This window comes from Colossoma macropomum, unplaced genomic scaffold (assembly GCF_904425465.1).
Source record: "Colossoma macropomum unplaced genomic scaffold, Colossoma_macropomum, whole genome shotgun sequence".
Lineage (NCBI taxonomy): Eukaryota > Metazoa > Chordata > Actinopteri > Characiformes > Serrasalmidae > Colossoma > Colossoma macropomum.
Window position 1 is genome coordinate 20778146 of NW_023494786.1, and position 25438 is coordinate 20803583.

At 37.7% G+C, this 25438-nt stretch overlaps 1 protein-coding gene across 3 annotated transcripts in view; it reads left to right on the forward strand.

Annotated features, from left to right (window-relative positions):
* cadm2b (cell adhesion molecule 2b) overlaps nt 1-25438 on the forward strand; it is a 228500-nt gene that overhangs the window by 123798 nt on the left and 79264 nt on the right. For all 3 annotated transcript variants that reach the window (XM_036563482.1, XM_036563501.1, XM_036563492.1), the window contains exon 2: nt 24707-24733. In XM_036563482.1, coding sequence (XP_036419375.1) covers nt 24707-24733 — 27 coding nt within the window. The remainder of the gene's footprint in view (nt 1-24706; nt 24734-25438) is intronic.

The window sequence follows — 25438 nt, forward strand, 5'->3', positions numbered from 1 at the left end:
TGATAATAATGAAAGGGGCTGAATAAGTGAAGGCAGGGTGATAACATTGTCTGTGCCCAGTAAAGAATTACAACCATTTCAGCCAATCAAACAGAGAGCATTATGGGAGAAAATGGTACAGTACTGGACTTGAGATCAAAATTGAGGGGGAAAAAAGCAGCAATGGGGAGAAAACTTTCCTGGACTTCTCCATTACAGTTTTAGGTGGTTGAAACCTAGCTGCTCCTCTAATGATGTCAGCCATTAGGTGATTTACCAATTAGTGGAGAGGTTTCGACAGGTTTCAGGCTGTCCCTGTAGACCGGCTGGAGGGTAGAGAGGGAGTCCATTAGCTCCAGCTGAAATGGTGGCATCATTTCTACCTTTCTTTGATTCCCTTTATCTGACCTTGGCAAGGTCAAGTAAATAAAGATATCGCTTCCATCAAAAGTAGTGATTTTATCTCAAAATATTATCAGCAAGTAGCTTAACAGTGCCCGTAAACAGTCATAGATGGATTAGCACTTGGCGGTATCGATGCAATTCGATATCATAGTCGTTTCCAAATATAATACAGTATCACATGATCTTTGTGTGTTTACTTTTTTGGTGGGAGGAATTGGCAACATTAAAAAACAGTTGATAAAGAAAAAAGATGATCTCCATGCTTACATCAGTAAAGCTAATCAACCTGTGCTTCCTGCACTCTGTTACTCCAAACTGGAAGAATGTCTAACAAACTTGACATCTGCTTCTGTTGGATTGTTTTTCTTCATCTTAAATTACATCAGCATGAATATTACACAGCATTGTAACATATTAAGCAGACAGAAATCACATTTCCAGAAAAGGAAATGCACTATTTATTTATTTTCTGAAACTGTTGTTTCAAAACAAAATGAATCACCCAGGAAATTACAAAAATGTGTCTAGAACACTCTTGTGAAATTTTAAATGTTTGAGGTTTGTTTATCACTGTTTGAAAATAAACAGTTTTAAACCAGGAGAAAAAGGCAATTACAAGTTGATTTTATTTCAAAGGTGAATGCCACCTCTTTATTGTGAACACGACACCAAAGGACAGAAATCAACACAGCCCAGGACTGAGAGGGAAAAGCTTCAGTCATTATGGCTAATGTGACTGTAATGTTGAAAACACATAATATAACAAAAATAACAATCCCTAGAAATAATGAATAGGGATATGGAACAAACTGACTACAACAATGATGTTCAAGATTATTACATGATGATGTGATATTAGGCTTTTAAAAAATCATGTCCCTTGTAATGTTAGCTAATGGCCAAACACAGCTACCCCCCCTCCCACCACCACCACCGAGATCTTGCAAGTCTGCCTTTTTCTTTGCAAGAGTAATGCAAGACAGAAATGTTCATGAAAGATATTAAAATGGCATGCCTTGTTTAGACAAGGAGAAATAGCCAAATACACATTTATTTGTTTGGCTACAGTTTTGTCTGTCACACAACATTCTGTATAACAGAGTGACAGAGCCAAATAGAGACAGCTAATCAAGCTAGCTAATCAGTTTAGCTGATTTGTGTAAACATTGTAAATCTATATGAATTTGGTACAAAGCATTGAAACAACTTCTTCAGTCGTCAATCCTGAACAAGTTATAAGTTTGTCTGCTGAAGTTCATTCACTCACAACAGATCTTGAACTTGGACCACTAAGTTAGCAATTAGCAATATCTAGACACCCAAAAAATCCAGTCAGACTCACCTGTGTCCTTGTCTGACATCTCACGGCATCTTTGGGACATCCATCATAAAAAGGGATCTATAAATGTGTTAAACTTTTTGTTACAAATTCAAAACTGGATTTTTTTTATTAAAAAATATAAACAATATATAAAACAATATATTTGGCTTTCTTAATGTAGTTTTTGGCAGAGATTGCTATATTTATTCTGATTTCTGACAGAATTCTCTTATTAATCAGTATGGTGTGCTATATAGAGAGCTGCACAGGAATGGGGGAGCTGTAACACTGCGGCAACAGACGAATATGGGGACAAAATTTATTTTTTACTGTGGTGACAGTGCGGATAACCTTTACAGTGTTCTCTTGGGGACAAGAATGAAGTGTTTATTAACACTGTTGGAATGGTAATGAAACAACAAATTATTTTTATTTCTTTATTTATTTATTTAACAGAAGCTAAGGTCAAATCATTCTGTATGTTTAACCCTTCTCTGTTCGACCTACTGATCTTATTCTCACACTATTCTCATACCTTATTTTCTTAGCCCTCAAATCACTGATTAGCAGTCATCATTATCAAACTGCTAAGCAATCTGCCATTACCTAGATAGTTCCTTAGCCAGCATGTGTGCATATTTTTCGAATGTCAAGCTCCAGATGTGGTCAAATGTGTCTGGGAGACAAGCGGGAGACAAGCCTGACAGACAGTGTTGTTTTCACCTATTCAAATGCCAAAACAACTTTAAAAACAACAGATTTGGATTTGCCTGTGTGGTAAACCTCATCAGCTGAACAGACAGCAGAATTAACAAAGTCCAGGTTTGTCAGTCCATTTGCATTAGCTGATAATGTGAAATACTTGGAGTGAATAATAAGCCACAAAATGAAAATAAAATCTTTATTTGCATAAAATGGGTGCTAATACTAAGTATTTAAATCATACTCATACAGTACATCGAGTTAAACTAGTAAGACCAATGACATGAGAAAATTTTCATTAAGAAAAGTCGTCTCTTTCTCTAGACAATAAAGTCTGTGAGATTAATTGGTAAGCCTAAGGACAAATATTTACATTTTCCGTACTCTGTTATATTTATATGCTGCTATGTCCTACATTTTTAAAAATGTTGTTTCCTCAAGCGTTCTTTAGTAAAGAAAATGGTTCTACATGGAACCATGAACACTCAAAGAACCCTTTGCATGATTAAATCATTCTTTGCATGGTGAAAGTGTTCTTCAGATGGATGGTTCGAAATAGATTCTTTTTGAAAAGCGTTCTATATAGCACGAAAAAGATTCTTTTGTTGTTATGATGTCAAGCTTGTAATAATAGAAGAACCCTTTTTGGTGCTATATAGAACCATATAGAAGCCATTTTTAAAGTGGTTTTATACAGCACAATCTACAGCACATTCTCTATCGGTCTGAAGAGATGAGGAGAGGACAGTGTTGAAGCATGCGAGGGTGGGATGGGCATGGCATTAGGGATGTCGGGGATGCAGCTCTCCAGCACAGAATAGAATGATATTGACGATATGTTGCCCAGCGGCCAGCACTTAAGCACACCAGGCACTGAGAGTGTACTGGTTATGTTCTTTTACCAAATGCATCAGCTGTGTTTTACAGTCTTGTGGGCCATTTGTTTCTCCTAAATGAATTTCTATATGGTCATGTGTGGAGTTGATATTCTCCTGGTGTTTACGTTCTGGACTCTGTCTTGTGGTCATACTCTATGGATAGTGTGAGATGAAGCTGAGCACTTTGCTGAACCAGAGCCTCGGTGACAGATGAGCTGTTTGTTCTTGGCTGAGCATATCTGTTCAAATCTGGGCGAGAAGCGTCAGATTACCCATGATGGATGGCGTTGGGTTTGTGCTGCTATCGCTGCCGAGGCATCACCCAGCTCTGCTGTAATACACTGAATGTAAAGGTATGCACTTTACAAGACAGAAATGCATCTTGGCCTCAGGGAGAAGAGATTGGCTGGAAGCCACTCTCTGCTCATTGGCAACAAAGCATACCTTCACACAGTAAATAATTTAAATACATTTTGCATCCTGAGTATGATTGCTTGTGCCATATGTTAAATCTCTAATTAAGCCGAGAAACATGCGTGCCTAAAGGGACTGAGCAAGAAATTGCACAATTCGTCCTAATTTGGTTTTTGTTTTGTTCTTGTTTATTGGATAAAAGTATTCTCTACCACAAGGAAGGCATTTCTGTTTCTTGTTGTCAGAAATAAGCTATATTTTTATTGTGGTCCATTGTAACCAAGAAATAAAGTCCTTTTTAAATAAAGATATACATGTAGACTTAAAAAAGCTTTGCTTTTAGCAGATGCAAATGAAAGAGAAAGAGAGAGAGAGAGAGAGAGAGAGAGAGAGAGAGAGAGAGAGACTAGGTAATACTATTCCCAGTGCATTTACTGAAGAAATGAAGAGCTAATGATGAAAAGCAGATAGCCATAGTTAAGTCTTTTGAAAGATCTCATTTGAAGAGCATTAAAATGCAAGCATACTTAACTTCTGGAGGAGCAATATTGTTTTCAGTTGCAGAGCAGATCCAGGGCATTTAAAAGACCCTTCCAGTCTTCCCTACATGACGGCTACAGGCTGGAAGAAGGAGTTGGAGTCTGTGTACATTCACAGTCAGCATCTCATTTCAGGCCCCACTCGGCTAGTACTTGGCTTAAATCTCCCATGGCCCCGTGCCTGGCTCCACTAATGGGGTAGCAGCCCTAGACTACAATGCGCATACGGAGAGGTGCAAATGATGGAAACCATCATTGAAGCCTGTCCTTTCCGCAGAGTAACAGGAGGCATCACTGTCTGCAGCTAATGAAGAGTGTGTTGCAGACCTGGACATTTACATTTGCTACATGCATGTGATAGTACAGAATAGACATCACATATATTATGCTATCTTTTAAATGTTTGAAATCACCTGTCATAATTTTGTAATTTTGTACACAGTAATGACTTAAACAACGTAGATTTAAATATTCTGTATTTGCACACCAAATATACTATACACCAAAATGTATTTTAAATGTTTTATTCAATATGTCTAGTTATTAGCGTATGAAGTTATTAAACCACACACATTAACTGAATGTGTGCCAAGTTATTAAAAATCACCAGATTGCTTCGCAACTATCACCTACTATTAAACAGTGGAGAAGCTCTTGAGAGATGGCCTAATACTGAAAATTAAAAGTACACGTTTGTTAATTTTTAGTTCATTTAGTTCATGCTTATTCAGTAGAATCACTGTACGTATTATAAACTCTGCAAGTATTGTAGTAATACTCTTATTCCATTGTTTTGGTTTGGTTGGAACCAAAAGAGTTCATGTCTTGAAACGGCGAACAGAAAATTTACCAATCAGATTTTTCCATCTGTGGTATCTAGGTAGATAGAGCCAAGCTGCTTCTCCCATTGGTTAAGAATTCAGGAGCAGGACTGAAGGACTTATGTATCAGATTAACCACTAACCTAACAAGAAGTGACAGGAGAAATTTACAATGGATGGTGCCAGTTTAATGAGACAAACATCACTCTAGGCCTTCTAGAAGTCCAAGGTAAGTCACCGTCTGCAAATATGAGTGGTAGTCCGGCCAGTGACTTTCAGTCAGTTATTAGAAACTGAAAATAGTGGCAGCAGTTCATAGACTCTTTACTGAAAGGGTCACTGTTAAACTGCTACATGCAACGTAAAATATACATTAATATGTTTATTACAAACTCCTAATAAAGTGTGGAATGTCTTTTACGAGTTTAATCTGCAACAAGCAAAAATGTTCATGTGCAGCTAACATATTACTAGAATCCCACAAGGCCAGCAGAAATGAGAATTATCATGTTTTTGAACAAAGTTTGACATTATATTATTATGTTATTTAAAGCAGATATAAAGCAACAAAAAAATCAACAATTGCAGTATATTATTTGTAATGTAATAACTTGTTATTTCCAAAAGATTGAATATCTTGAAATAGTTGGTGTATAGTTCATAATATTTACATCAGGGGTGGCAAACTCTTTTTAGGCTAGCAGAATTCGGAATTGGGATGTTTTGATCAAGATTTGACATTTATGGCCAAACTGTAGGCCTGGTTCTAGTAGTTAAGGTTAGTCACTGCTGTTAATGAGCTACATTGCTTAGCAGAACAGCAGTTTATTATGGTTATTATTAACATTTGTTGGTATGTTTGATCATATTCTTTTTTTTTGTCAGTAGCAATAAACCAATTAACCAGAGTGCATTACAGTGTTTTTAGCATGGTAAAAAGGGGTTAACTGTTTTAAAATTACTGTCACGCGTGGCCTTCTGTGGTTTATTGCTATAAATACCCTTTTTTATTTATAACAATGTTTTGTCAGGCTAAAGATCACCACTTTTGAAATGTGAGGCATTCTGAATATTACTTTATAGTAAGTTCATTCTTCATGCTACACATACTATTCTGCTCCATTCATCATTCTAAGTCTTAACTTTCTTATTTCAGCTTTCTAACTATTTAAAACCTCTGAAGTTGTGTTGATTCTGAACTTTTACATAGTAATTCTAAACTTTTGAATGGTAGTGGATTTCACTGTGCTTGAAATTTCCATTATTTCATTGGTATCTCTAACTGGTATGCCAGTAAACAGGAGACCTGCAATAGTCATAAATCTTCTAAAATGTATATATCAGACCAGAGGAAACAGGCTTCTTGAAAAGAAGAGCGCATATGCCACCATTAATCCACTTCCCTCTCCACTGCTCATACAAATGAAGTGAGAAGTTGCGACGCCTCCCATCTTGAGCCCTGATCATAACATGTAATGGCTCGGCCAGGTGCTGGAGTGGCACTGGCCCTGTTGGACAGGTGGCTGTGAGGAGGAGGATGACTTGGAGCTCCATTAATGAGAGCACTGCCAACTGGACTCCCATCTGCTGGCATGCTAAGTGCTTGGAGCCATTAAAAAGCAGCCTATTCGCACATTCGGGTGGAGGAACAAGGGCTCGGTGACTGTCCCCTTCAGGGCACTCAGTGTAGTAGGGCTTGGGAAAGGGCAGCCTGGCATTAGGGACATGACTGAGGAGGAGAGGACTTCCATTGGCTCCACAGTACAAACATGTCAAGTGAAGGACTGGGTTTGGTACCTTTATTAAAGCAACCTAGACAGACATGCACATGCACCGCAAAAATCACAACTCTCAAATCTAAAAAAACTAGACAAATATTGCAAATAGATACTTGCAATAAACTATTGTTTTTTGCTAAAGAATTAGTAAAATGTATTTGAGCATTAATATTTAATAATCAAACAAGCAAATTACACATCTCTGCTACTGATAAAAATTGAACAACAATTCAGTTCAAAACAATTGGAGTGCAAACGTTGCAACTTACCTCTAGGCCTGTCGTAATCGTGAAATTATCATATAAATAATTGCAGATAACTTGCTGACTTGTCGAATATCTGTTTTTATTTACTAGCTCCCAAATGATGACAGACACAGCTCAAACTCAAATAAACAACCATTGTTCAACATGGCCCTCTATAGAGGTGTTACAGTACAAAGTCAGTCAAAGTCAGTTTGTGTTAACATGTTGCTTCTTTTATTTACATGTACTGATGAAAATGCACCTAATTCACATTCTGTTTGTTGTGATGTAAACAACTTTGAAAACAAACAACTGTGGAAAATAATCATGGTTAGCTTAAAAAAATGCGGTCAGGTGATTGTGTAGTAATTGTGACAGGCCTACTTACCCAATAGGCAGGTTTAATTGTAACAGACTGTGTGGCTAGTTCTAACAGTCGCTAAAAAGTCTGGGAAATCAATGCTAAACACAGTTCATTCAATAGAGGTTTATGTTGTTTGAACCAGATGAGCTTTCCAATCATAATCCATGAAAATATATATATGTTAAAATAAATTAATTGGTGAAATGTGGCTGTGTCAAACATGGCTACTTTTTTGTTTTGAGTACAAAGTAGAACAGGAAATATAAGCAAGACTGAAAATATATTTTATTTACATGACATCTGTAATATGTTTTTGATGAATTTATGCAGAAAAGCTTTGGAATGTACACTCACTGAGCACTAAATGAGGTACACTTCCTAGCATCTACACTCACTGTCCATTTTATCAGCTCCATTTACCATAAAGGTGCTCTTTGTAGTTCTACAATTACAGACTGTCGTCCATCTGTTTATCTACATACTTTGTTAGCCGCCTTTTGCTCTACAGGACCATCACAGAGCAGGTATTATTTAGGTGGTGGTTCTCAGCACTACAGTGACACTGACCTAGTGGTGGTGTGTTAGTGTGTGCTGCACTGGTATGAGTGGATCAGAAACAACAATGCTGCTGGAGACGAACGAGGTAAAGGTGGGACAAATAATGCAAAGAAACAGTTGAACTACAGTTTGTAATTATAGAACTACAAAGTGCTCTTATATGGTAAGTGTAGCTGATAAAATGGACAATAAGTGTAGAAACAAGGTAGGTGTTCCTAATAAACTGTTCAGTGAGTGTATACAGGGGACATATAGAGTTGTAACTGTGTACTATAACTAACAGTCACAGTGGCAGCTATCCTGGCTTGCTCTCACTGTGAGTCGTTTCTATGCTTCAAAACGATGCTGTATTACAAGATCAAGAAGGTGGATACAAATGATTAGGTGTGAATTCTGGGACTTAGACACACAACTTACTTATCAAAAAACTTCTACATAAATATACCTTTATGAAATAAATGGAGAATCTTGTTCAATTGCTGTCAAAATTGGCAAACCTGTTCTACATTAACCAGTTTAACTACATAAAATAACCATGTTACATTTTAATCATGTGTGTTATGCCCTGCCCTCCCCCACCTTAGGGCCATACTATGGCCACATCAAATACTTGCAGAATTTGTGTCTAGCTGGACTTAAATGAACACTGTAAGTGTTAATTCAGCTTTGTGGGTTTGTGTGTGGCTGGCTGGTACACATATGTTAAAATAATAATAATAATAATATGTTAATACTTAGGTGAGCAAAATGATTAAGTGCTTTCACGCATTTTTAAAATTCACTTATTAGCTCTTGTGTAGGTATTTATTAAAAGTAATGCACAATGCTCAAAAAGACCACTAAATATTTTCATTTTTTGTTATGAATCTTCCTAGCCTGTGAGAGTAAAACCAACCTGCTGCAAGAAATGGATCACAGCTGAGCTATATTTTATGTGAGTCAGGCCAAAGGCAGCTAAATAGTGGGGGGCTTCTATTGACCTTGAGTCTGTGTCCCCATTCCTATATCTTGGTTTGCACCATATGGTTAGCCTTGCCATCGCTCGATAATTTATTGGAGGATTGTAATTGATGACTTGCAACAGGGAGGCACTCTGAAAAAGGCTGAGTGTAAAGTTGCAGTGGAGCATCCCTATAAAAAGTCAGCAAAACGTAAAACTGACTAGCACTATCTAGGACAATATTAACTTTTATAAGTGCTTTTTATGTTCTAAGTCTGGGCAACAGGCCATATAAGAACTTGGCCATATAAATTTTTAACCCCCTTGCAAAAAGAAGGAGAGGCTTGAGTAAACAAAGAGTTGTTTGCCCTTGTTTGGACTATAGATCTGCTGTTTTGAGCAGGAGAGTCAGTGGGCACTGAGAGTAAATTACTGAGCTGGAAATTGAGTTATTGGGAATCGCCCTGTCAACAGGGGGGTTAGCGAAACGTGCAGTTGCCTTGGATTTCCAGGCCCTAGTTAAGTGATTGCAGCGTGTGAGAACCCATGGGCCGCATGATGTCAGAGGGGGACTGAGTCTCCTGACACTGAGACGCATAACGAGGCTTGTGTTTTTTTCACACTGTCTGTTAGCTCACTTGCAGACAGAACATATTCTGCTCAGTGTGCTCGGTGCGCTCGATGAGCTGTGCCCACAGAAGAAGTGACCTACCAACCCCCCTTTACCAATCCTACCAACTCCCCTTAGCCAGTTTGAAGGTTACCTACATTAGGACTAAATACATAAGTATTGGACAATATATTTCTAAAGCAATACTTGGGTATTTATTAACAGCTTCTGTCAGTAATTGCAAGATGATACAAAATATTTTATGAAGCAAATTAAATTGTATTGACTTAAGAAGCCTTGAACTAAAGTGACAGATATCTCTTCATAGCACACACCATAAAAAAAAAAAGAATCTATAAAAAAAAAAATGGTAAAACGTCCAGCAGCAGGGGAGCCAGACAAAACTTGTTAATAAACAGAGTATGTTTTCTCAATGATGGTAAAATTCTGTAAAATTACACTCATTTAATTTCTTACATATACTGTATTGTGCTGTAATTCAACAGTTTCATTATTTATTCTGACATACAGTAACATCCATTAAAATAAGCATAAACATCTGTTTTTTTGTGGATTTGCATGGTATTTCTGTAAATAAACAACAGCAGTGTTAAAATACAGTATATGTATGGTTTATTTACATGCATTTAATCTCTTTTCTCTCAAAAAACACATACATTTTATGGTATTTTGACAGTGAAAATACTTGTTGTATTTTACAGCATCATTCTCAAGTAATGGAACTTATTACAAGGCAGGGAATTAGTTAAGCTCACTATAAGTCCGTTCTATTACAGATTTTAATGCCCTCAAACTTGCACGATACTGTTCATGCATATTTTCCCATACATACATATATACATTTTCTCATACTTATGAAATTCCCTTGATAAAATATTGCTAGAGTAAAAGTGGAAGAACAAGCGTCACTGGGCTTGCTTGTTAAGGCATTCAGTATTCACATTCCTGTGAGTCATGGGGAAAATAGGGTTGTAAAAACTGAAAAGGCTGACCTCATCTTTTTTCTTTAGCTTAGACACTAATTGGGATAGCACAAGCAGGGTGGCCAAAACCGACTGCCTCCTGTAAAGATAATGGCCATTGGTCACTTGCTGCTGCATGTTCTATCCTCATGGTAGACGGGATTTTCCAATATCTATAAAAGGAAGAAGGTTTTGTTATCAACACACATAATCTTATAGATGGTATTTTTCTCTTTGATTTTGTTTTTGCAGTAGTCTACACATGCACAACGAGCTGCTGTCCAGCTGGGGCTCTGGTTCCTAAAGGTCCCTTCTCTCTTCATTTATACTCTCTTGCCCCTTTTTCTCAAAATAACTCATCCCTCAAAAAACAAAACTGAATCCGCCAATGAAAAAAGTGCTTTGAGACATATTTGGGCTTAGCCCAGCTCATTTTGCTTCATACCCCTCTGTCACTCTCTCTCCCTGAGGGATCTATCCTGAAAGCCTCTCCATGTGTTCGGGGTCAGCAGTGTGTGCCAAGAGCACACATCAGATGTGTGTGCGCACAGAGGCATGACATAGCTAAATGTCTGCTCACTCTCTCCTTAGGGGCTTGTTGACAAACAAAGGTGTCTGAGAGAGCATCAGTTTTACATTTATACATTTATGTCTCTTTTTTGAAGAATGATACTTCATTCGAATGGAGTCAGAAACTGGGAAATGCTAATTTTTCAACTTGTATTCTATATATTGCTCTCTAACAGCTGATGAAGTTGTATTTTGAAGCGGGAAACTTGGAATTCTAGATGACATGCAAGTTCACCAGATGTGACAATACAGCTTGGAGAATGAACATTCAGTTATTCAATTTGGTATTGAATGCAGTTGCATTGTTTGAACACCAAAGTTTGGAAACAACCAGCATGAAATAAACAGCTCACTTCAGCATGTTTATCAATAAACATGCAACAACATAGACACAGTCTGCATTTTCCTCAATTTGAATCAATTTGTCATGAGAATACTGAAATGTTAACCCAGTATCGAGAATCAAATGAAATCGTGGGATGAGTATATTGTTGCATCCCTATAATAAATATACCTGAGGTGCTTCTATGTGATCTGTGTGCTTTCACCAGAATGTAGGGGAGTTGCATTTATTAGTTAACCATCTGATTTATACATCAATGAGCACCCAAATGCAGCATGGGTCTTTTTATTAAGAGTACTCATTAAATGTAACATATTCCTTTTATGCTGTCAGTGTTTTCCAAAATATAAATGTAGCATCACAGCACAATCATGAATGATAAGTTAACACCGACAGTGTCTATATGAGACTGACAAAGCTACATTGTTCTTGCAGCATGATAATAAACAAATGTTAAAGTGAAATGTCAGTGTATTTTTATTGTTCTCAAATGTAGACCATAAGCATTAACAGCTGTATTATTTTGCTGATATTTTCAGTACTTTGTTCTGTGTTCTCAGAATTTGACCTCACAATTACTAATATATTTGAATGTGTATATTTGACATACTATACTGCAGGCTAAAAGTCAGAAAGCAACTGTGTGAAAAATAAACTCAAGAAATAACAGACAGTAATTTCTTTATAAACACAGAACAAAAGAGTCTGTCTAAATGGCCGCAGCAATACAGTACAACTGCTTCTTAGTTTATTTTGCTCTGTGTCATTATCATGCAGAGTTTTATTATGATTATCACTTCTTTAGGCCCCTGAAGACTTGATTAAGTGACTCAAGTGTGGTAAATTAGGAGTTTGTAAGTAATGCAAAACTGGTCAATGTATAGGATTGTTAAGAAAATTGTGAGGGCTTTTCCCCTGTAATACACTAGAGTAAGGGTTTTGGAAAAAAAGCTTCTTTGGGTAAACTGGGTGTTAAGTATGGTTGATGACAAATTAGCTTAATTACAAAAAAACATCAAATGTAAGCAGTCTTTACAGAATTAGTGTTCTCAAATTATTTTCCTGAAATACTTCTGTTTATATAGATAGCACAAAGGTTTAGGGCTGTATCAATTACTTGATTATACTCAAATGTAAAATTGATTACAATTTACATTCTCAATGAATTAGTTTAGTAATTTCTTTGCAATATGAATGATAAACAGGGTGTCTGCAGGTAAAATATTGTTTAACAGATTCTCCAAAGGGACAGCTCAAGTCACTTTTGCATGCATCATTGAAAGAGAGGGAATCCACAGTAGCAGGATCTCACAAATTTTAAAAGACACATTTCTTATATAAAGTGTTTGGTGTTAAAAATTGCATGTAAATCATCACTGTCAGAACAAACCAACGGTTTAAAATTTACTACATTTACAGGAGAAGGAAAAACTTAACTTATAATGGAAGTTAATGTAAAATGTTTTATTCAAGTAATCTGTTTGTCAGTTCGTTATGAAATATTATATAAAATATAAAGGGCAGGTGGTGTTTGCAAATTAAGAATATATATTCCCCTGATTACACTGACTACCCATTAAAGCATCAAAATAATTGGTAGATTGCTTGATTACTAATATCATCAGTAGTGATATATAGGTTATATGTAATGGCTTAAGATCATAAGACAGACTATGTCTTGGCTGTAAATATGCTAGATAAGTGTGTCCGTTTAATGTATAAATGTAAATGAAATAAAAGTATGAGTCAGATATCAATGTCATTCACGTGTGGTGGCACTGCTACATTACAGCGGCTGCTGCTGCTCTTCTGAGTATACTGTGTCTCGAGGGAGGGGCCCATTGATATTTCTGTTTTAACCAGAAGCAGAGAATCCTTACACTGTCTTGACAGCTAACACATTTCTCTTTGAAGCAGATCAAATGTATTGGGATAAAAAGAATATGGGATTGCTATATATAGAACAATATAAATTTTTAAATGCCAAAGAATAATAGAATATGAAGTGTTGGGATTAGCGTGGTAGCTTTACATGACCAGTTGTTATCAGGCTAGAGACTAGATTCAGAACATGTTAGACTGAAATGTTCTCATGCTATATTTACACTTAGAAGAGCCCAGTCCATCATGCAACATTTTACTGGTTGCTTTACTAATTGCATTTTATTTTGGGTTCAATGTGATCATATATTTACTTCCCTGTTTAATTACAGCATTGAAATACTTTGCTGATTGGCGGTCCCCTGCTGTGCGGTGCAAATCAACCCACTTATTAGGCAATACTTCTGTAGGCCTTTCCCTTTTTATCATGGTGTATTTAATACACAAACTGAGCTTGTTTAAATGGGTCATTAGATAAAACATTCAACTCAAAGATCAGTGAGGAATAGGCTCATTAAAGGCCCAAGTTTGAGTTGTGTATGTAGCATTACTGTCACCATCGTCATTACGTACAACTACACATTACCCCCAGTCTTAAAAGGATATGGCCACAAAGATGACCTGGCGAAAATAGTGTCAAATATAACAATACAGCAACACATCTGAAAGTTGAAGAGAGTTAATGGCCGTCTACAAGCAGGATCATCACACTACTCTGCATTGAATGACACACTGCTCTCTATAAAAAAAAAAGTATCTCATACATTGTTGGAAGCCACATAAGTAAATATGTTAGAGAAATCCCACCAATGTCTACATAATTAATTGATGTACAAATAGATGTAAACAAATAAATTCAGAGTGGTTTGACTTAAAATGATGCAGATGAACCTACTAAGTCAGAATTATTTATAGTGGTGATCATAGGAACCAGACGTCTGAAGAGTTTAATGCCTCTAAAAGCTACATCACAAAAAGTTATTACATGAAATGCTTACAAATACACTGCCTGATAAGCTTCATATATGTTTTGCCGAACTACAGCTTTGACAAAAAGGCCTATAAGTAATAGCTGAATAGATATGCAGTTTATCATAACACACTTAAGAGCTCGTTGTTTAACAAAAGATCATTTTCAGAGAGGTGATAGAGAGAGATAGGGCCTGAGACTGCATGGCACTAAATGCTCTGTCTGTCTATTTACTTGTTTGTTTTGCTTAGGCTGTATGTCCAAGCCAGCAACTTTTAATGTGTGAGAGTTGGAAATGAAATTTCCCCTTAATATGAGAATTTGTTGCATTTATACTTTTTTTTTTATTATTTTAGGAAAAAGTGCACTTCCATTAAACCAGTAATGAAATTGTATAGCATATGCATGGAAGTTAATGTATTCCATTTGTGTTTGTGTGTGTGATGATGTGTGTGTTTGTGCATGTTTGGGGTGTCACACTCTGATTGCATTACAACCCTGTATATGTATATACTCATATCTCAATTGATTGCTATGTAGATTCTACATCTCTCTCTCTGGATCTTGCGCTGCTGCATCATTAAGCCTTGTTGCTTTAAAAACAAAATCAACATCAGACTCCGATTTCTGTCGTCTCGCGCCGTTGGCTGCAGACTCAAGGTGACTGAGAGCCTGCAGTCTTTAAAGTGTCCGTTTGGCTTGAGAGCAGGTGGTGGATCTGTGTGATGCAGCAGGTAAAGCTAAAAGCCTCCGAGCTAGAAAGGTCACAGTGTACATGGATGAAAAAGCATTTAGGGCACCGTCTTCTAGAAGGTCACGGTGACATGAGACGAATTGAGCCAGGGGACCAGAAGAGACTGGACTGTCTGAAGGGACTGCAAATTCCCACTGTGTGGTTAGCAGCGTCTGGTTTGCTGCACTGCAAAAAGGGATATCTTGGAAAATTAAAGCAACTTAATTGTGGGCAATATATCATCACTGTCACCATACTAAAAACCTCCAAACTCAATTTTTTTCCATCCTTTTTTACATTGCGTGCACATTTCATGATGAATGGATCACTAGAAATGATCCACAATTGCTTGGAATACAACTGCGTTACTTTATCTTTATCTACTTTATAAACTTTAAGGTTTTTTAATGAATTTGTTTCCTTTGTTTATGAAATTCACCAGTGGAGATTTTGAAGGTTTTGGTTCAACAATGATACCTTTGTTATTATGAAATTGTTTTAAGAATACTGTACGATTATTTAAACTATTTCTCTAGATATGTTGCTTATTTTAACCAATTTTGGTGCAGCACTTAGTACAAAAAAAAAGCAAAACATGTTTATTTCACTTATTTCATTTCCTGTCTAAAGGGTCATTAAGTAGAGGTTATTAATTTTTTATGGGGTGTCACATTCCGATTGCATTACACCCCTATATATATATGTAAGTAGACTCTACATGTATATATCTAAGTAGACTCTACATGTCTCTGGGAATGACACAGAAGCCTAAACAGCTTAATATGTCAGATTTTTTTAATTTTAGTTCATGTTGCCTTATTTACTGCTTCCATTCTTTTCAGTCTTCAAAGAAATCTGCAGAGATATTTTTATATTTGATGAGAAACATACGATACATTGGCCACATTTAAGTTGCTTTCACTTGCTAAGATGTCCGTTTTGCACACTTATTCAGTGTAATGTATGCAGTGATTAACTTGGCAGCTTGCGCTACCTGTTCAAATGTTTTGTACAGTCATTGATGAGTCATTTCCCCTCATCGTCCCTCTCTCCTCCTATAAGGATCATGAATTTGTAAGTGAAATGTCCCCTTGACAAAACAAACTTGAAATATACCATGTGGTAAAGAGTTAGTAAAGACAATTTAAATTTAAATGAGGCTTTGTGTATACTTTAAAGGAGCACTCCAGCAATTTTCAACCTAATCTCTATCTGCTGCATCTGCAGTGCGTGGTTGATTACTGTGAACAATAATTTCCGTGCACTTAAAAAAGAATAGAAAACCTGTTGACTCCAAACACCTGCCCACTGGCTTCTATTACTGTCTAGAGTCAAAAGGCTTTCTGTTATTTTACTATGGACAGGGAAACTGTCTGTGGTAAATGCACATTACAGATGTGAAAGACTTAGATTAGGTTAAAAATTGTGTATCCTTTTGAGGTCCAAATACTTGATATTCGTCAAATCTCCTTCACGTATGTTGATGAGCAGCTGTCTTCTAAGAGCACTTCATCATGCCATTATTAAGACACAAATGAGTCCAAGACTATTTTAATTACGTCAGTTTTTTTACTCTGTCTAGCTGTGCTTGATGAAGATCAATTATACTTCGCTATCACAGAGGTAACACGGTGGAGATCATTAGCTCGGTAGTCATCTCCATATTAAATCCTTCTCAGGTAACGTTTTTAATTAAGTAGACAGTCATGTGCGTGTACATAACTCAATGGGGAGTGCTATAATACCCCTCTCCTCTAATTTACTTTGGTGCGCATGTCGAAGGGCTGTTTTATTTGTGTACTGGCACACAGTCTCCAATGTCATCGGTGTTGTAGGCATAAGTCAGGGGTGAGTATGAGGTGCTGTGTTGACAGGTCGTCTTTTCTCCAGGGAGATGTCAGATAAGGACTGGAGAAGGTTGAATCCTCCATCACCATTACCACTCTGTCGCTCTGTCTCTCTCTTGCTCTCTCTCACTCTCTCATCTGCATGCGGTGTGCCACGGGGATGCATGCAAAGGGACAAGGAGCTTAATGTCAAAGTAATTTTCGCTACTCCAGCCGCATACTGAATAATGTGTAGTGTCTAGGCAACGGCTGGCCGGACGGCGTTTAGGCCTAGGAGGGCGCACCTGGTAAAAGTGCTGCTCTGCAGTGCAGGATTAAACACTATAATTGGTATTCAAGTTCAAGTCTCAGCTATGCCACTCTGTAATGACGGCTGGTAGTCTTGTAGATGCAGTTGACCTATCCATGCTCCGCCCACAGACGTGTTCTTTCCTAGCAGCTGCTGTCATGTCGGACAAACCCAATTCCAAAAAAGCTGGATAGGAACAATAGATAAAAGGCAAATAAAAAGAGAAAGCAGTGATTTATAAATGTAAAATTTAAGTAAAAGATGTAATGTCAATCTTATCAACTTGTTTTGTTTTTTTTTTGTGAATGTTCAGTCATTCTAAATTTGATGCCTATAACACATTCCAAAAAAGTTGAGGCAGGGGCAGTTTAAGACCAGGAATATGAAATGTTCAAAAAACATCTGGGTGATGTAATCATGCTTGGGTATAAAAGGAGCATCCAGGAAGGGCATTTATGAGCAAGGATGGGTCGAGACTCGCCACTTTGCCAAAAATGCATCAGCAAAAAATCCATCAGTTTAAAAAATAACATCCACAGCCAGTGACTTCAAGAATTTTGGGTAAATAATTTAGCACATTAACACATTATTAACATGTTAACTTTGACACCACTAGTGTTATGACATGTAAGCTAACTGTCTAGGGAACTACTGAGGTCACAACTTAAAAAAAGAAAAAGTAACAAAGTTTGGGCTGTGTTGTCGCTTTTTTATTATTACTTTACAATAATTTATTTTCTTTTACTCAGCACAGAAAAGACATTGGGGATTGTTTCAATAGGATTTGGCTAACACCAAAATAATAAAGAAAATGAGGGGAGATACCAAAAACAGGAGAAAAAGGAAAACATTCCAAAGTAATGCCACCCAGCCCTAAACCCTGGCTGGTTGTTAGTCATTGTAAGCAAGTAAGAGAGATGTACATGGTTGCTGCAGTGCATATAATAACAGTTGACTCTTTTGTAAAAGCACAGGTAGGATAACTAGAGTGGCTTTCTCTAAAACAAACAGCTCATCTAGGAATAGAGGCAGACAGACAGAGAGAGTATTTCTATACAACAGACAACTTTTAAAAGATGTAAATCTCCAATCAAACTAAAACTGCATGGAAAGTTGCCGCAGAAAGAAAACCTCAGACAAAACTTGACAAAGAGTTGTGCTCAATAATGCCCCATTCTTTTTAATAGGACTTCTTTGAAGCTTGTCCAACCTAGCAACAGTTGCTAAGAATAAATTCATTTGTGGTCAGAGCATACATCAGTCAGTTAATGTCCCATTGGCAATGTGCCTCTTATTACTGTGCAATTTACCAACCGGTCAGAATGTTACAGGTCTGATTTCATAAAAAAACACTAATAATTATACCCCTAAATTGTCATAGAGATAACAGGAAAAACAGCAGTTGCCAGTAGTTGGGAAAAGATCTTAAAAAGTTGTTCTACTGCTTTAACTGAACTATATTGTGTAAGAGGACGTTGCTGATTGTAGAAAAATTATAATGTGGTGGCTGCAAGGTCCTGCCTCAGTCTGACTCATTTTGAGGCTACGTTGCTAGCAAGTGTAGTTTTGTGGTAAATACCATTTCTAATGTTACAGGCATGAAAGTTATTTGGTTTGACATTTAGCAAGATTTTCCTGCAGTCCAAAATGTGATCTTCAAGTCTTTTTTCAGTTCTTTTTACTGAAAGAGAGAGAGAGAGTGAGATAGAGAGAGGAACCGAATGAAATAAAATAGAGCTTAACAACATGCCATTTTCCTCTTTATCGTGTTTTCTTTTTTCCCCTCTCGCTATGTACTTCAGAGTAATTTCTTTGGAATACTATATAATTTTCTCCTCTGGAGATCACAAAGGAGCCATGAAGGTATTGTGCAAATGTACGATTGTCCTTTGATTGTGATTCAGTTATAATCGCCCCCAAATGCAATTTTGCTTTATCCTCCGGTTTATTTTTTACTCTCCACTCCACGCCTTTCACTTTTAACCTTAGTCCTCTGCTTCTCTCCTAATGCAGGGAAAGAAAGTGTAAAAAATATAAACTGTTAAGTGTCCCCATGGGGAAGTCTCCAATGTTTATATGGGTATTCTCTCTTGTTTTGTGCATTGCGTTCAATTGTCGCTGTAAATTGCCCACGGCACTGCCCATTACTTACAGCTCATTCTTCATCAATAATCCAGCACTGATAAAATATTAATGCGGTGGTGGCCACAGGTGAGGAGAACGGTGTGGGGGTGACAGTGAGCAGACTGTCACCGCATGAAGTGGAGGAGGATGTAGGTAGGGGTGGTTTTCGATTAGTTATGGAATACAGAATTCATATATTTAAAGGGCTACTTCAGGTAAATTAAGCTATTTAAGAATGAAAGAAAGTTAATGAACATTAACTCCCATGGACTCTTGGCCACATTAGCATTGTTTGATTGAATTATTCCCTTAAGTTAAGGTAATCAAATGCTGAAGGACTAAATTCAAAACGGTGCATAGCATCAGTAGAGATTTCAACAACAAAGAAATCACAGAGTCTTTGGAAACACAATAGAATATCTTAAAATACTAGAGTTTCAACTTATCTGTCTCAGTGAGATATTTCCCAGGCTCATAACTTTCCTTGCCTACCTCAGCTTTTCCTAATGACAAAGACTGAGAGAGGTTCCTCTTTTAAGGGGCTTTGAGAGGACAGCGCACAGCTGAATCTTTAAGCACAGGCTGGAATCTTCTCCAGGGATGTATCTGGTGTACTGCAACTTTGCAGAACATTCTACAAGAATAGCGAATAGAAGGAAGCATGTGAGCAGCCTTAGTATTTGCAGTATTACTAGTACCATCTGACTTTGTTCCATAAAATCAGTCTTATTGTACACTGAGTTGAAGGTTTATTATGTCTACTAACCTTGTATCTACACTTATTGGTCATTTTATCAGGTTTTCCCACCATACAGGTGCATTTCATAGGGTTATAATTGTAGACTGTAGGTCATTGTTTTTTTTCAGCACAAATTATCAGCAATGTTCATCAGTGGAAATAGACCACCATAGGACCACCACTGACCAGACATTAACTGGGCAGGAGATCATTTAAGCATAGCAGACATAAACATGGTGGCATGGTGGCATGAGTTGTGCTGGCATGAGCGTTTGATTTTAAACAGTAGTCAGCATCACTGAGAATAGACACAGTGGTCAAAAACTGGCCGCTCATAAAGGAGTAGAGGATGACTAACTCAAATTCTGCATCAACAGACTCTAACTGGACAACAACAAGATGTATGAACAAGTTAGGTGTGTTTAATACATAAGTAATACTTTCTTTTACACTCCTTTGCATCCTAGGTGTTTATTAGGTGAATGTAAGGTACAAACTTCAAAGTACTAGATAATTATTTTGGGTAACATGATGGTAGGTTCCAGGGCAGTCTAACCAAATTACACTGAACTACCCAGTAGGTTCTGAATATTAACTGGGCAAGTATGAAGTACACACTCCACAGTACTGTGTAATTGTTTTGAGTAAACAACTACCAGGTAGTTATATGGCATAAAAATGTTCATAAATACAGTGCAAACACAACTGATTCCGGGCTGTAAGACAAAGCAATGATTCTTACTGTGGTTACACTGAGTCCTCAACATTTACTTCAGGAAACGATCTTTGGATTTTATGCCATGTTACATTATACTTACCTGATACCTTGAAGTGTTTCCGATTTACTTTCCTACTTTAACGTGTGATGTTACAGTGACATTTAAAGTGAGTATGTTTGTACTTACCACATTTCTACTCTTTTATCAGATTAATAGTTAGAACCTATTCTGCATTTCAGTGTAATTCAGTCACACTGTCTCAGAAATTATCATATAACCAAAAATAATTATCTCGTACTTTGGAGTTTCTACCTCATTCTTACCTGGTTAATACCTTGAACTTAGTGAACTGTAAAAGAAAGTGTTACAGTGGTCAGTAAGTGTACACAGTGTTTAAAGACTCCAGCAACACTGCTGTGCCTGAGACAGTCATAGCAGCACAACACACATTAAACATGCCATTACCAGGTCAGTATCACTGCAGTGCGAGAATGAGAATGATCCACCACCTAAAAAACATATGGTCACTGGTGGTCCTATGGTGGTCTCTTTCTATTGAAACTGTGCAGCAACAGATGGACTATAGACAGCAACTGTAAACCTACACTTTTAGCAACAATGGTTCTATATTTTTGGGTGGTATCTAAAACCATATTTTAAAAGGATCTTTAAGAAACCATATAAAGCAGGTCTTCCATCATGGAGAAGAACCATTTGACTTTATGAAGAAATTCTTTAAAAAAAAGGGTGTGAAGGGTCCACCTATGTGGTAGGTGTTTCTGATAAAATGGCCAATGGCGTAGACATCAACTGGCAACTCAATTTAGGTCAGAAATGTACCATAAAAAGGACATTTTAGTGCTAAATTGTGACATTATTTATGGAAGGTTAATGTACAGTAAGTAATCTCGCATGGTTGATAACCTCTCTCTTCTCATTAGGCTCAGTAAATACAGCTCACAGAAATGCTTAGTGGATCTTTTAGAAACACTTAGCCAGGAGAGAGAGCACACATAGGTCTGTGAAAGAGCAGCTAGCTTTGTGACATTATACCCCTGCAAGCACACACACACACGAACGAACACATACACTCAGTTTGTGGCTAGAATATGATGAGTTGCTCTCTGACAAGGGGTCAGTTGAAGCCAATATGCCTGCGGGACTAGAGCAGTTTGGCAGGGTGAGCGAGGATGGGGCCGGCCGCCCGCTGACTTCACCGACTTCACTGCAGGGAGAGCGTGAGGCCGTCTCGTTCTTGTGCGGTGGAGGACAAACCCTTTCTCATGGTTGGTTAGACTAATCACCGTGGGGACCTGCTCCCCCCACTTCCCAGCAGGCAGGTATCAGAACAGGAGATAGAGAGAAAGAGAGAGAGACAGACAGACAGACAGCCTGGGGTCTGCCATGGAGCACGGGAAGCTCAGGACCCTCCGGGACTGCTGCCTAATTGCCATTCTCCTCTCAAAGCATAGCATTTTAATGCCTTTTTAAGGACAGTCAGGCATGGAGGACATCCCTCACAGTGGTGAGTGTATAATAGAAGCCTCCCACTGAAGAGATGTACATGTTGTTTTGATTACTCTCACACTGATAGAGTTCAGGGATGAAAGTGCAGAAATGAAATTTGAAGCATGGTCTGGATTTCTAGTAAAATGCTCGGTAAAGTGCCAGGTTATAGATGGGAAACAGATAGCGGACCCTTACAGAGCGGTTTTCCTTGGAAAGCCATGCAGGTCTTTTTTCCGGTTGCGAGTCACACATCCTGTGAACAACCCAAAAGGGGAAATTGATAGAAACAGTCTTAATGCAGAACAAATACAGTTCGATTAAGAGTATTTGCGCTCTACTGGATGGTGAGAGCCATTGGTATTCGTCTCAGGAATTGGCAAACATTCTCTGCCCACAGCAAGGAGAATCTTATCATGGAGTCCTGACTGTGTCAACACTATTAGATTCCGACACCTCGCATAGAGTCAGAGATTAATAACTTCCATGTAAAGGGGAAAATGGGAAGGGCGAAGGTACGGGAGCGATTAACGAGTGTCAAAAACAATGAGTCTCCCATTAAACGGAACACCATTGCACCTTCACACGGTGGACGGAGGAATACGCGCTCTGAAGCCCTCTAGGCTCTGATCTGATCTATTTTTATTCAAAGATATTCAGCCTTCCAAAGATATCCTTCAGGAAGGCTTCAGCAGCTTATGCAAGAAGACATCATGTCAATAATCCACTACTATAGCACTGTGGTGTTATATCATTGTACGGTAGATCTTGTCATATCAAAAATCAGCGAATGCTATTACTCTTTGTGCTTATTAGTATTAACATATGCTTATTTATTTGTGTATCAGTATTGTAAAGTATTACAAGTAAATCAGTGGCACTTTGATCTCCTGAAAAGAGGTCTGAAATTGAACTATTGAACTCATCCACCTTCATGCAATTTAGATTTGGTTGCATACAGGCCATGAATTAAGTGTACTTCAGTGTATTTCAGTGTACTGTCTCAGTTATTAGCTTATAATTCAAGTTACATGGTCTCCAAATAGACCCGCCATTATGCATAGAGCTCTGAGGTTATGCACCAATATTTAGCATGGTTTATAACAAACTCCAAGTCTACATATGCTATGAGTAAGCAAATACTCCTGCACACTGAAATGGCATTGCATGAAAATTGCAAGTCTTTTACTGTAATCTATTCTATAACAGCAGCTACTCAAGCGATAGGCTACTTTTGCCAAAGCAACTTGACCAACACATTTGGCAAAGCTTGCCAGGTTTGTGTGATGTATTTAGGCAAGGTTAATATCAATTCAATGCGCAGCAGTGTTAACTTGCCTATAGCAGCAGTCATATTTTGACTATTTGACAACTACGTACTTCAAAGAATCCAGTGATATTCACAGGACAGTTGTATGTAGGACATAACTTATCAAATTTAGAACATACACAGGGTGCGATATTCAAGAATGCCATTCATTTTCTCCCACAAGTAAAAAGGCTTAAACCTGAGTTTTTTCTTTGGGCATGTAACCAACTACTAAATGATGACACAATTTCAGTCTATTACAGAAAAGTTATTAATAGGCCAAGTCATGGGATTAATTAACAGAAGGAGTCAACATGATGTCAACAATGAATAATTATTACTATTATTACTATTATTATTAATGATACCATCGCCATTATTACTATTAATATATGGATTGGATACTTGAATATCACAATTAGTCAAAATACACATCCCTACAATTGTTAATGTATACGCTTCATTATTTCCTGATGTGCTAAGTATAAGCCTATGTATTAATTCACCTTGAAGTAAGCATTAGCATAATACAAATTCATTCATTACACTTATTTATTTGGGTTCTAAAGTAATACCCTTTATGTATATCTCCTTTGCTGCTATGCAGACTCCTGCCATTGAGCCTATTTTGTCAAAGTTTCAGAAAAGACTTTGGCGCTATGATAAAAGACACTGTTGTGCTTTTTCTTTGTCACATTTCTGTGTGGCAAAAAAACTTTACTGGTGTCATTTTAGTCATTAGCCTCACCTCATCCTTTGATGTTCTGTGTTCACATTGACTCTGAAAGGTTGAACTTAATTATTCAGGCGGGGTTTGCAAAGAGATCTATACAGATGGCAGATGCTCTAAAATATCACCATTATGCTGCTCATCAAGCCAGCATATATGGCAGAAATGCATGCAAAGCAGACGGTTCGGCATAATGAAAGGACAAGCCATATGCATTCAGAACACAAGCTCCTTCCAAACGGCCTGACAGGAGGAAGAGCACTGCATCAAGACACAGCACTCAAAAGTGAACAGGGCTAGATTAAAGAAATGTCTCTCCTGGATAGCATGTTCTTCTGCTATAGCCCGTCTAACCTATTGTTTTTTTCTTTCTCTTTCTGTCCCTCTTTCTTTCTCTTTCCTCTTTCAGAGGCAGCAACGAAAAACAAAGCGAAAGGTGAGTTGTCTTCTCTGTCTTTGCATCCTGATGATTTATGTTGAACACACTTCCCAATAAACAATACTCCGATCGGGCTCCTCTTATCTCCCAAAGGAGCTGGGATGCATTTACATAGTATCTGCCTGCGGGAAGGCAAAGCAGGGATGTTTGATAAATTGGCCTGGGGAATATCCATTATGAACCGAATCAGCTCTGTACACTTTTTTTAGCTTTACAACTAGCCTGGTGGCGTAGTCGACTGCGCGAGGAGAAGAATGGCACTTTTGGATTGCAAGCGGGGGATGATCTGAGTTGTTGTTGTGTTTTGCAATCTTATAAGATGAAAATCAGTTTGGAGGATTGCTTACAGGCTTGTTATTCTGTCTCTTCCTCTCAGTTTAGTCATTGCAGATTCATGCTTCTGGTCAGGCCCACGTACAATCTTCAGTCTGACTAATGTTTTCAATTGCAGTTTAATTACATACCTGCCATCCAAATTTAAGCCCGGTATCATAAATTGACAGCTCATTTTGAATGAAGTAGTTTTGTGATGTCACAAAAAATCGACACTTTTACATATGTCCACTAATATACTACTACAGTCTGGCCCACCCATTCACATTAAAGTTATAAGGAGTGTTTCAGACTGGAATGCTTATTGAGTTTGTCACAACAAAGGGTAGCCAATCAGAACCACAGTCATCCCTATACAGTGCAGTGTAA